The following is a 13,494-nucleotide window of genomic DNA, read 5'->3' as shown; positions in this document are numbered from 1 at the left end:
TTTGTACTTCAGAGATACCGCAGCAGGAACACGATGGAGGAGGTCCGGGGACGGAGGGGCTGATGTTGGGAAGGAGGAGGAGGAGATGAAGGTAAACAGGCCAGCAAGATGATCTACTGCACAGTCAAGATGACAGTAATATAGTCCAGGACAGACGACACAGACTGAAGGAATATTTAGGAGGAAAGTCTGCAGGTATTTGGGATTTAGTGGATGCTACAGTGAAGAAAAGGAAACAGGGTTACTAAGATGAAGTGAAGTGGAAGTTGTTCAGTCATTTCCGACTCTTTGTGACCCCATGGACTATACAGTCCATGGAATTCTCTAGGCCAGAACACTGGAGTGGGTAGCCTCTACCTTCTCCAGGGGATCTTCCCAACCCAGGGATCGAACCCAGCTTTCCCGCACTGTGGGCGAATTCTTAACCAGCTAAGCCATGAGGGAAGTCCAAGAATACCGGAGTGGGTAGCCTATCCCTTCTCCAGGGAATCTTCCTGACCCAGGAATCGAACTGGGGTCTCCTGCATTGCAGGCGGACTCTTTACCAACTGAGCTATCCGGAAAGCCCTGGTGACTAAGACGATGTGAGATAAATACTAGGTGCCTGCTCAAAATGTTTGCTATCAGAAGGAATTCTTAAGAAATGACACTAAGTTGAGTGGCTGGACTGAAATGAAATGGTTTTCAAAATACACCAGCAGCTAAGTGCCCGGATCAATCAGGTATCCTGTTAGAGGTTCCTGCCCTCATCAAATTTACTCCTGCTCAGGGTACCTGCAGTGCTGGGATGGGGGAAGACTGCTGAGAATTCAGGGAATAGAAGGGGGATATTTGGGAATCTGAAAAAAACTTCTTAGAAAGCAAGGCCTGGAGTTAGATGCTGAAGGGCAGGAAGCACAGGAGAAGGAGTATTTGTAATAAGAAAGGAAAACTGAAACAGATGCAGCAAATGAGCTTTTAAAGTCAGGAATGAGTAAGCGGCAAGATGTGCTCCAAGGACAAGTCGAGGATGGCCTGTTTATTTTGGGAAGAATGGTGGATGAAGGTGGGAAGACAGCTGGGATCATACTACAGAGGGAGCCTGTAAGCAGCAGGGAGCCATTATAAGGTTTTAAGTAAAGAAACTGACAACCTTACATTTAAGTAAGGTTACTCTGGTGATGTATGGGAAAACTCAAGTAGGATGATGGTGTAAGGCAGTTCTGACACTTTTACCAAATCCAGGAAATGTTGAACCCTCTTCCAAGCCTTGGGGACTTAAAAATAAGTGAGGACTAGTCTCTTCCTCTAGGACTTGCAACCTACTGTGGGTAAGCAGAGAACAAGATCAGTTAGGATCATCTTTGCTCATTTGATTTTTTGAAGCAATGAGTGTTAGATCAGGGGCTCAGCAGTGAGAATGGACAGAAAGCATCTGAAAGCAAGATGGATGGCCTGTGGACAGATAATTAAAGCCCCTTATATACTGGGTCCTGTACCACTTGCTTTTACCCCAGTCTGCCTTTATTTTTCCCTATTTATTTTCCTGTTCTTCCTTTCTATCCTCTTTTCCATAGCCAAGGGCACTTACTGAACACTGGCCAATCAAATAACCTCTTACTTACACACCCTGTCTTCCCCTGAGCCAAGTATGCTTTCTACTCTGAGTGGGCTTGACATTCTTTTCATTCAATGGTCCCATCTCTGAGCAGTCAACTAGGTAAATATCACACATGGAATTAGCAGAAGTTCACATAATCAGACAGGCTGGTGCATTTTCATTAAAACTCTTATTTTAGGGACTTCCCTGGTGGCCCAGTGATTAAGAATTTGCCTTGCAATGCAGGGGACATGGGTTTGATCCATGGTCGGGGGACTAGGAACTCACATGCCAAGGGGCAACGAGGCCTGTGGACCGCCAACTACTGAACCTACACTCTAGAGCCCAGAGATGAAACTACTAAAGCCCATGCGCCCCAGAGCCTGTGCTCTGCAACAAGGAAGCCACTGCAAAGAGAAGCCCATGTACTGCAACTAGAGAAAACCCACCTGCAGCAACCAAGACCCAGGGCAGCCAAAAAAAATCTTAGTTTAAATTAAAAAGTAAAGGAAATACTAGACAACAGTTTGCCAAGCAGGCACAGAGATGAAAGTATATGACCCTGTTAAAGTGTAACTCCATAGTCTATCAACTTAGTTCAATAAAGATTTAACCCTAAATGGCTTACTATGTGTCTGCTACTTGATTACTGGGATAAGTTGAATAAGACACAATTCCAATCCTGAGAACTTTGAGACTTTATAGACAGGTGAGGAAAAATTCATCTAACCACATATGTCCTTACTGCTCATTCTAGTCTGTACCATGATGATTTCTTACTTGCACCATCTTCCTTCTTCTGCCATCACTTCCCACCCCTTACCAGCTCCCTCACAGTTTGAGTGAACCTGTTAAACATAAATCATATCATGTCTTCCCCCTCTTACTGAGGAAAACTATAAGTCCTTAATCTCAGTCCGTAAATTTCCGTATGATCTGCCTTTGATGTCATCTCCTATGATCATTTCCCTTACTCTACTCTGCTCTACTTCCATTTGGCTTCTTTAACAAGACCAGAATGTTCTGAACACATTCTCATCCAAAACCCCTTTTCTGGTTGCCTATGCCTGGGATTTTCCTTCCAAAACATCTGCATGATTTTCTCTATCACGTTCTGGAGATATCTGCTCAAAGGCTATCTTATGACTGAGTCCTTCTCTGACCACCCAGTATTCCCTACCTCCCTTTATCATGCTTTACTTTTTAAAAAAGCATTTATTACCACTGGAATTTACCATTTATTGTCTACCTCTCTCAAAAATATTCGAAGCTCCACAGAAAGAGGGTCTGATGATTTCTTCCTGTATTCCCAGCACTTGGAATGTTGTCTGGCATGTTGTTGATGGTCAACAAACACTTTTTAAATGAACCAGATGAATGACTGGGGGTTATGCACAGGGTTTTAGGGGATCAGGGTATGTGGCATAAGCAGAGAGGAAGAGGGCTATCAGAGAATGATTCTTTAAGCAGATAATGGTTGGGCTGAGACTTCACTCCTTCAACACATTGTTCTGGAGTGTTACTATGTGCCAGGCATTATTCTAGGATCAGGAAATGTAGCTGTCATGAAGACAAACAAGTCTCTGTACTTGTGGAACAATCTTGAGAGAAAGATTGTTGCTTTCTTCTTGAAGCAAGAAAGCCAATACATGAGTGAACAAGGAAAATATCCAACACTGAACATGCTATGCAAAGAACTAAAACAGGACGATATAAAAGAGAGCACACCCAGGGGCTTATTTTAGATTGAGTCATTACAGAAGCATCTCTAGGAAATGACATTTCAGCAGAGACCTGAAGAACAGTAGGAAAGCACCCATGTGAAGATGAAGTAGTAAGCATTCCTGCAGAGAGAAGAGCCAGTGCAAAATCCTCAAATGGGAACAGGCTAGAAGTGTTCAAGAAACCAAATGGAAAGACACACAGTTGCAGAGAAGTGGGCAAGAACAAGAGGGGCATGACTTACAGTGAGGCAGGAAGACTCTCCACGAGTAGGACTTAGGTGGTGAGGCAGGGGAGGTGCCAGAAGAAAAGCACTGTAGGCAGTGAGAACAGCAGAGGCAAGAAGGCGTGAAATAGATTGGTGTGTCTGAGTAATTCTAGGAAATACATTTCTCCTGGGTCCCATGCACAGAGATGGAATTCAGAACATGGCACAGGTAAACTATTTTTTTTTTTCATGAAGCTTCTGGCACATTCCGCTGCAGTTGGAAAAGAGAACCATTTCTTTATGGTTCCAAGAACCATACACAGCGAGCCCAACACAGCCTCAGGAAGCTCTATAATCAACCTATAAGGAAAGACTATGCTAAGAGGTATATTCTTAGATTCAGATATTATGTATTTGAGCTTAGAAGCTTGGAAGATAAAAAACAAATACAACCTCAGATTTGTAAGCTGTCACAACCCATTTTAGATAGTGAAGGACGAAAAAGTGAAAGTGAAAGTCGTTCAGCCTTGTTCGCCTCTTTGTGACCCCATGGACTGTATAGGCCATGGAATTCTCCAGACCAGAATGCTGGAGTGAGTAGTCTTTCCCTTCTCCAGGGGATCTTCCCAACCCAGGGATCGAACCCAGGTCTCCCTCATTGCAGGTGGATTCTTTACCATCTGAGCCACAAGGGAAGCCTAAGAATGCTGGAGTGGGTAGCCTATCCTTTCTCCAGGGGATCTTCCTGACCCAGGAATTGAACTGGGGTCTCCTGCATTGCAGGCAGATTCTTTACCAACTGAGCTATGAGGGAAGCCTGTGAAGGACAAGGGGATGGGTTAAATCACTCGCAGTCAAGAGCTGGGAGTCAATTCCATGTCACACTTTACCCAATGCTGTTTCCCCTGCTGTGAGCCTCTCATCAATGGATTCAATATACTTGCCTGGAATGATCCTTGCCATTAATTTCTTCTAGGGACCTTGCCTTCTACATTTTTCCTTTGGCTCTATTTGTCTTCTCCTGTACCTGCTTATAATTTAGAAAATTTGTATGTTTTCCCCTTCAGCTAATTCTAATCAATTTCATGTTTTATGGCAGCTGTTCTTCAGCTCAACCTTCTACTAACAAAAGTGATGAAAACCCAAATAAACTCAAAGATGGGATTAATATACTTAGACATATTTCTTTATTCTAACTGAATCCCCAAGGAATATCTTAGTCTTTGGAAACTTTGACATATCATCTTTTTTTTTTTTAACAGTCAAGACCCTGTTATCGATAGAACCAGAGTCCTTGTATAAAGTAGTGCTGATTACACAACAAGGAATCTAGGATCATGGTTTTTCAAGTAAACTGACTTACGAGTAACTCTTCAATATTTGTGTTATATTAGCTTGTTGCTGATGGACACTAAGCATTAAGATTAAAGCCATTTTGAGACTATTATTTTATACATTATTGGAAGGCATTATGAGGTATACCAAGATGAAATATTTACAGCTGACTCTTGAATAACACAGGTTTTAACTTCATGGGTCCACGTATGTGTGGCTTTTTTTTTAAGTAGTAAGTTCTATAGTATGAAATGATCCACGGTTGACTGAATCTGCAGATATGGAGAGATGATAGATACAGAGGGACTGTGCATGCAGAGGGCTGACTGTAAAGTTACACGTGGATTTTCAACTCTGCAGAGGGTCAGCACCTCCAACCCCTGCACTGCTCAAGGGTCAACTGTATTCAGGAACAAACAAATGAAGGGTGAAATTTTCTTCCATTAACAATAGCACATTTTGTACTCTTATACTACAAACCTCTAGTCCATACTCCTTACTTAACAATGTAAGCATGTAGTTAGTTCAGACAGCAGCTAAGATGTTCACTGCGAATGAGGTTAACAAATTCTCACTACATAATGTTATCTGTTGCAGGAGACATTTACTTCAAAAAATTTTGGATGTCCAGGATAGGACCAATGTCTCCTAGTACTTCTCTATTAGATGGCCAAATTGATGGTGTCTACAATGCCATGTTTACGAATTTCAGCAATGATGTGCACAGTTACAGCCTCTTGAAATGCTGACGATATTTTTTCTTGGTAAATGGTAAATTCTGAAATGCTTGGGAAAAAGGACATTTGACAATGTGAATAAAAACTAAAAGGTGAAAAGGAAGACAAGGACTAGTCAAGATGCTAAAAAGAAGTGAGAGAACTGATCCCAATTTGTACTTTTTTTTTCTTTTCTTTTCTTTGTTTTTTTTTTTTTGGCTGTGCTGCACAGCTTGCAGGATCTTAGTTCCCTGACCAGGGACTGAACTCATACCCTCGGCAGTGAAAGCGTGATGCTCTAACCGCTGGGCTGCCAGCAAAGTCCCAGTTCCAATTTTTAGATGCACAACATTTCTAGAGATGCCAGTGTGAAGGCAGGTGCTCTGCAACCTTTGCCTTTTTACGTTAGTGGAGGTCAGCAACAAAGCAAATAAACGTGGTTCAAAGAAAAAGATGAGGCAATAACGAGTAGGGTCCAAGAAGCAGAGAGTAAAAGTGCAAAACCTCAAAAATGATGAAGTATTTTACTTCTATTTTCCAGTGTTTCTTTTCATCCATGCTTGAAGAAATGACATTTTCCAGAGCCTAAAACTAGTCTTTTATAACACCTAAGTTGTGACAAGAAACAAACATTAGTTGTTCAGCTGATAAAGTTAAATGTGAAATTAACATCAGAGTTACCTGAAACTCTAATCCATAGTTCTCTCTGCAGAATTCTCTCAGTTTAGGATACACGTTTTCCTTTAGAGCCTGTCTCTCTGCTCCCGTGTCTGTGGTAGAAAAAGCAAACACAGAGAAAGTGAGTTATGTCCACGTATGGAAAAGAAAGCAGAAAAAAAGAAAGCTTATAAATAAACACAAATATAATCAGGCTGGGGCGCTACACTGTGAAATGATGGGATATTTATCCACTGGAGGGGACTTGTTCTTCACAGAGCAGGGGGAGCCGAGACCCCTCTGCCAGGCGTACAGGATGGATGGGAGCCCCCTGGTAAGTTCTGCGGGTGCTGGCAGAGCTGAGAATTCACAGCTGATTCTCTAGACCCGTGGAGACCCTCACATGGATCTCTTAATAGCCACACCACACTTTCAAAGAGGTAAAAGGAAAAATCATAGGGCTACCGGGTGTATCTCCATTGAGTATGAATGTTTCAACACACACACACATATTAGTTACTGATTTCCCAAAACATCTAGCCTCTGTCATTTCCTAAAGTATTTAGAAACAATAGCATCTGTGCAATCAGCACAATAATGAGGAGGGACAAACTGTAGGAGTCAACATCTAAAAACTAACAGATTCCACACGTGGTGTTTGAAAACTAGCCAGTGGTTCAGTAGTGAGGTCTTTCACTCTGGACTTAGGGGCCTGTTATATCAGAGAGGGGACCGCTTTACATGTGCCACCGTGTGTAAAAGCTTCAAAATAAAGTATTTAAAAATTATCTATGTCATTAAAAATACAAGAAGAAACAGAGAACCTGAAACCAGAAAAACCACAAGATATGTATGTATTTAATGTTGAATGTTCTGCACAGAAACGGATTCTAGATTCCATCTGTGCTGGACGATGCTCCATATTAGTGATGATGCTGTAAGATGCTTACAGCAAAGACAGACTTGCCCTCTCCAAGTAACTTCAGACGGAGATGAGAATCAGAGCTTTTCAAAATTAGGTTAATGTGTGATCTCATGAAAAGGACCATTTGCTAAATGTACCTCAATCCCAGTCATAACCATGAAACATCTGCATGCCACGTTTATAACTGAGAAACCAATTTAAAAGACTGTCCTTGTTGTTCTCCGCCACATCTGTGCATACAAACTCAACCATATGCCACATTGACCTACTCTACTTTCCCACTGTTCTCAAGCCTGTTTTGAGAGGCAACCAACCAGTCTTGAGAGTCTGAGATGCAGTAGCAGCTCAACAGAGCGACAGGAACCAGTGTTTACAAGGGAACCAAAGATTCTATACAAGGTCTTTGAGATTACCCTGTGATCCAAACAAGCAGGGCCTTCTCCCACCACAGATCCAACATGGACCTAAGTCCACAGGATGAGCGGGAGGACCACGCTTGAGGAGGGCACACCTGAACAGTGACCAGGCGCTGTTACGGCACCAGTGGGGGCAGGCGACTAGGCTTTCACATGATTGATATAATCTTGGCATCACATGCCCATCCACCTTCACCCTGTTTTAAGGGTTGAAAACACTAACTCTGCAGTAAAACTGGTAATATTCAATCTCTTTAAAAGGCTACAGATGTTCAAAAGCCAGATAACAAAAAGTCACTTTAAAAATGAAGTATTACCAGATGTGGAATCTGGGAACATATTAAATAAAGATTACTGGTAAGATATTCCAAAAAAAATTTGTGTCCTAATAATACATGAAAAAATTATGAAATGAGTAGCAGAAATCTGCTTCTTCAAAATGTTATTACTGTAAATTTTATTCCTGGGTACTGAGACCTAAATGTGTCTTAGTAAGAAGGCTAAGGCAGAAACCCAGTATCTAATTACTAACATTCAGTGAGTGCTTACTGTAGACTAGTATTTCTATGTGCATTTTCTTAGTCACTTCTGTCAACAACCTATGAAACAGGTAAGATTACTAGTCCATTTTTATATAAGAGGAAACAAATATAAACCAGTTAAGAGACATGCTTGAAGTCATATGACCACTAAGTTGGAGAACTTGGATTTGAATCTAGAGAGCTAACTGTCATACTTTGCTCTAGCCATGGAAAATATGTAGCTGTGCAAAGAATATTTGAAAGTGACAAGTGCAATAACTTCCCTGAATGATTAAGGGATGTCAAAGTCCTAATACTTAACGAAACAAAAAATCTGAGTTACCTATTTCTCTTCACCTCTGATGGAAGCCAAGCTCATCTCTCCGTTGAACCTTATCTTGCTGTTTCCATACTTGCCTCCATCCATCTATTCTCCACAAAGCAGTCAGCCCAATCTTGCAAGAACAAATCTGATCACATCACTCTCTCATTTCAAATCCTCCAGCATCTCTTCATGGAACCTGAGATGAAATCCCCACTCCTTACCTTGAATGTCCTCTCCCTCCCTCAGCTCATTTCTTACCACTTGTCTAGTTCACATCACTCCAGCAGCACTGGTGTTCATTTGGTTTCTGGATTACATTTTCACTCGTGACCTTTGCTCTAGCCATGACTTCCTCCTGGAATGCTCAATCCCATGATCATCTCATGGCATCTCCTGTCACTCAAGTGTCAGCTTTAATGCCACCTCCTCAGAGAGGTCTCCCCCGAGCCCTCCGGCTACAGAAGCCCTCTCTGTCACACCACCTTCAAATTCTCTGCACATCACACATCACTGTTGGTGACAGCTGTTCACCATCTGCCTCCCCCACCTGCCTCATGAGTTCAATGGGACTCAGAACCTTTTTCTGTCTCTTCTGCTGCTGCATCTCCAGTGACTAGAATCACTCAGTTGAGGAAGCAGTAAATGAAAAAAAATCCACAAAAGGATGAGCGATAAAACTGAGCTGACAGACAATGCTTCTCTGAAATTACCTCCAGAAACAGAAAGGCTTCATACATTACAATGTGTCACTGGTTGGATAAAGAATCAACACTGTGAAATTCTGGGAAGTAAATGATAGGGTTTAGAAAGTCGGCTTCACGAAGTAAGTGAATGAACTAAAATACTGATGTCTTTCCTGGTTTCTGTGTTTCTGGAAAAATACTAATATTTTATCAAATTATGTTGAATGTTTCTAAAAATGTGAGGGAAGCGTATGATAGACATTCTGGGTTATTACTTATAGTACAAAAGTGACTCAGATTTCCTATATTTGTATTAATACAGGATGAGTGGTTCTGGAAATGGAAAAGTAATTAAAATAGAATGGATTCATTATGTTGGGTGATAGATAAGCTGGCTTAATTATACAAAAAACCTGATTCATACTGACAGCTAATCCAGATGGTTAGCAGTTAAAAAAACACTAGAATGTCACGGACAGGAAAAATTAAGTCACAGAATGTTGCCCATATACAGGGACCTTTTAAAAAAGCATAGATAAAGACAAGGTATGTAATCAATTATTCTTCACCATCACTGTGTCCACTTGTATCTGCCCACCTTTGAAAAGATGCATAACACTTTAGTAGCACTATAGAGGTTTTTAAAGAGTTGCTTTCGAATAATTCCTCTCTGATTTCAGAATTAATGATGGTCTCTGTGCAGTATCTGAATTACCAGCAGGAGGAAGACGAGTTGAGGGAGAATTATCAGTCAATATCATTATCCTATTTCATTCAGGGTTTAGATTAATTCCAAGTTTTTATTAAAAATAAGAGTGCCAAAATGACCACGTTGGATTGGAACTTCTTACCGCCCCCACTCCCCCACACTTAAGGGCATGGACCTTAGGTGAGGTCATTTCCCTCCTGGCAGCTCAGAAAACTTATTTGGGATCTACCTGCAGCTGTCATTCCAGCCGGGTTTCCCAAGTTTCCCTACATCTCTTCCTGCCTGGATCCTCCCCCTTCTCCTGGCGCCTTAGCAAGTAATACACTGTATATCCTATCTGACTTCTGTCATGTGGGTTGATTTCCTGTTTGGTGGCTTCCCAGAGGCTGCCTCATCTTCATGTCCTCCAAGGCTTCTGTGCCCAGTCACCCTTACTGTTCCTCATTTCAAGGTCACTAAATCCTGTCAATTTCATCATAACCATCTCCTGAATCTGGCTATGCTTTTTTTCTAATCTCTGTGTTTGTACTCATCATCTCAACTCTAAGCGTCCAAAAGTCTCCAATCTCATTGATCTGTTACTTGTCTCTCCTCATTGCAGTCTTATGCTCCACAGAACTGCTGGAGATAAATGCCAAGACAAAACAAAAGTGAAAGCTAATTTGATCACTAAAAGCCTTGATTGGCATCTGTTGGCCTAGAGGATGAAGGCCAGAATGTTCAGCAGATGTAAATGTATCTCTGACCTAAGTTTCATCTTCCACCGCTCTTTACCATGCACCCTCCAGAGTATTTTTCAGATATTACCTGAACCTTGTCTCTACACATACTGCTCTCCATGCTCAGAATTCCCTATCTGCACATCCCATTGTTTGGCAGACTCAGACCCTCCTGAGTCCCAATCAAAAGCACCACAATTTGTGAACTCTTCCTGGTTAGAGACAAGCATGTCCTGGTCACCTCACAGAACTTTGCTCATCCCTATATAACACCATGCATTATGCTTTATTATAATATTTGTAATTTATTTTTAGTCTGTCTCCCCCATTAAACTTGTGAATTCATGAAAGGCAGAGACATCTTCATACATCTTTATATCACAGAAAATAGAGCAGACCCCAGCACATAGCTAGGACTCAATAAATGAAAGAGAAAATAGATGCTATTATAATTAAAACATTAATTAAACTCAAAGAATTATTTTATTTCCATAAAGTTAACATAAATGAAAATTCAACGTTATCTTAAATTACGAGTTGATTATGTTAATAGCATTAACAGCAATGTGTGAATCTGGAGTGATGTCACAAAATAATGACAAAGTATGGCATAACAAGGAATTTACTTAGCAAATACTCTTCCTAATTAGCAATAATAAAACTGGAAAAAATTATCAAAAGAAGCATTTTAATGTAAATTAACCAAAGACCAAGGGCATAAAACAAATTGGGAACTGATTATTAATCAAAAGCAACTGAACTTCGGATAAGAACAGTGGGAGTCTATGAGATTCTCGCCTGGGGTTTCTCCCATCGCTCCTTAACCACTCCCTCTCTTAGACCCCATGTCAGAGAGGGTCAAGCTGTGAACCTCAGCATCTTCATGGCCATAGAAGGCTCACCTGATTCGCAGCTGAGCACGGGAAAACTCCATGCCCATGAGCGCTGTTAGCAGCAGCAGTAATCTCAGAAGCAGACAAATGGGGAAGCCCAGTGGCTCTGCTAGCCTGTGGCTTCACTCAAATTTTACAAAGAAATGAATGAAATAAACAGCCGTAAGACTGGCTAAAGAAGCCTACCCACAGACATAAAAGATCAAAACCTATTCACATGCTTCAGCCTGACTTTGAGCCTCGTACATGGAGCATGGAAACATGAGAAGGCCTGGTGGAAAAGTAAAAGCTGGGACAGATTAAGACGCTCTGCAAAACTTGGCATGTTTTGCACTTAATGAAATGGAAATCCATGTCAAAAGTTAAGAAATGCAACTAAAGCAATGGCTAGAGAGAAATATACCTTTAAACACCTACAGCAGAAATGAAAGGTCTCAAACCAGTAACTTAGGATTCTACCTTAAGAAACTAGAAAAAGATGAAAGAAAGAAGACATACATATGGCCTACAGGCACAGAAAAAGATGCTCAACATCGCCGATTATTAGGGAAATGCAAAAAAGAACCACAATGAAATGTTACCTCACACCTGTCAGAATGGCTATTACCAGGAAGATAACAAAGTAACTGCTGGCAAGGATGTGAAGAAAGGGGAACCCTCCTGCACTGTTGGGGTGAATGTCAATTGGTGCAGCCACTAAGGAAAACCCTATGGAGATTCCTCAGAGAATTAAAAATAGAACTAGTATGTGATCCAGCAATTCCACGACTGGGTATTTATCCAAAAAAACACTATTTAGAAAAGATATATGCACTCCTATGTTCACTGACACATTATTTATAACATCTAAGATATGAATGCGACCTAATGTCCATTCATAGATGAATGGATAAAGAAGATGTGTATACATATATACAATGGAAAATTACTCAGCCATAAAAAAAGAATGAAATCTTGTCATTTGCAACAATATGGATCGATCTACAGGGTATTACGCTAAGTGAAACAAGTCAGATAAAGACAAATACTATGTGATTTCACTTATATATAGAATCTAAAAGACAAAACAAATGAACAAACACAACACGTCAGAAATAGTTAAAGATACCAGAAACAAACAGGTGATTGCCAGAGGAGATGGGATGGCGGGACGGGGGGAGAAACAGGTGAGTGAGATTAAGAGGTACAAATTTCCAGCTACAAAATAAATGAGTCATGAGTATGAAGTATACAGTGTGAGGAACATAGTTAATAAGTAAATATCTCTGTGGTGACATACATCAACTAGACATTGTGGTGATCATTCTCAGATGTACAGAAAAAAAAAAAAAACCACTATGGTATAATAAGAACTGACAGTGTTGTAGGTCAATTATATTTCAAAAACAAACACAAAGAAATTCACAGAAAGAGAGATCAGATTTGTGGTTAGTAGAGAAGGGATAGATGGAGGTGGTAGGTGAAGGTAGTCCAAAGTGCTACAGACTCCAAGACAGAGAAGTACTAGAGATGTAATGTACAACATGATAAAGATATTCAACACTGTTGTATGTTATATATAAAAATTGAGAGTAAATCCTAAGAGTTTTCAGCACATGCACAAAAAAATAGTTTTCAATCTCTATCTCTGTATCTATATGAGATGACGGATATTCACTAAACTATAGTAATTATTTCATGATATAAATAAAATCATTATGCTGTATGCCTTAAACTTATACTGTGCTGTACTGTCAATTTTATGTCAATAAAACTAGAAGAAGAAAAAAACAAACTTGAAAGAGAACAAATTTAATCCAAAACAAACTGAAACAGAGTCAAAATCAATGAAATAGAAAATAGGGGGAAAAAATCCCATATAACCAATAAAGTCAAAGGTTAGCTGTCTGAATGAGTAGTACAATTTACAAACTTCTAGTTAGGTTGATTAGAAGAAAAGGAGAAGACAAACTATGATAATTTGGAATGAAATATAGCATATAGATGCTCCAGAAATTTTAAAAAGTTCTAAGGACATAAAATTATGAACAATAACTTTATTTCTAATAAATCAGAAAACCTGCTTGAAATGACCAAATTCTACAAG

General features: G+C 40.3%; 1 protein-coding gene across 2 annotated transcripts in view; it reads right to left on the bottom strand.

Moving 5' to 3' along the window:
* Nucleotides 1-13,494, bottom strand: part of NWD2 (NACHT and WD repeat domain containing 2) — a 215,993-nt gene that overhangs the window by 119,429 nt on the left and 83,070 nt on the right. For both annotated transcript variants that reach the window (XM_043871403.1, XM_043871404.1), the window contains one exon: nucleotides 6,242-6,330. In XM_043871403.1, the coding sequence (XP_043727338.1) occupies nucleotides 6,242-6,330 (89 nt within the window). The remainder of the gene's footprint in view (nucleotides 1-6,241; nucleotides 6,331-13,494) is intronic.

The sequence above is a fragment of the Cervus elaphus genome, chromosome 17, assembly GCF_910594005.1.
Source record: "Cervus elaphus chromosome 17, mCerEla1.1, whole genome shotgun sequence".
Taxonomy (NCBI): domain Eukaryota; kingdom Metazoa; phylum Chordata; class Mammalia; order Artiodactyla; family Cervidae; genus Cervus; species Cervus elaphus.
The sequence above is the reverse complement of the archived record's forward strand: the minus strand, read 5'-3'. Positions and strand labels throughout refer to the sequence as shown.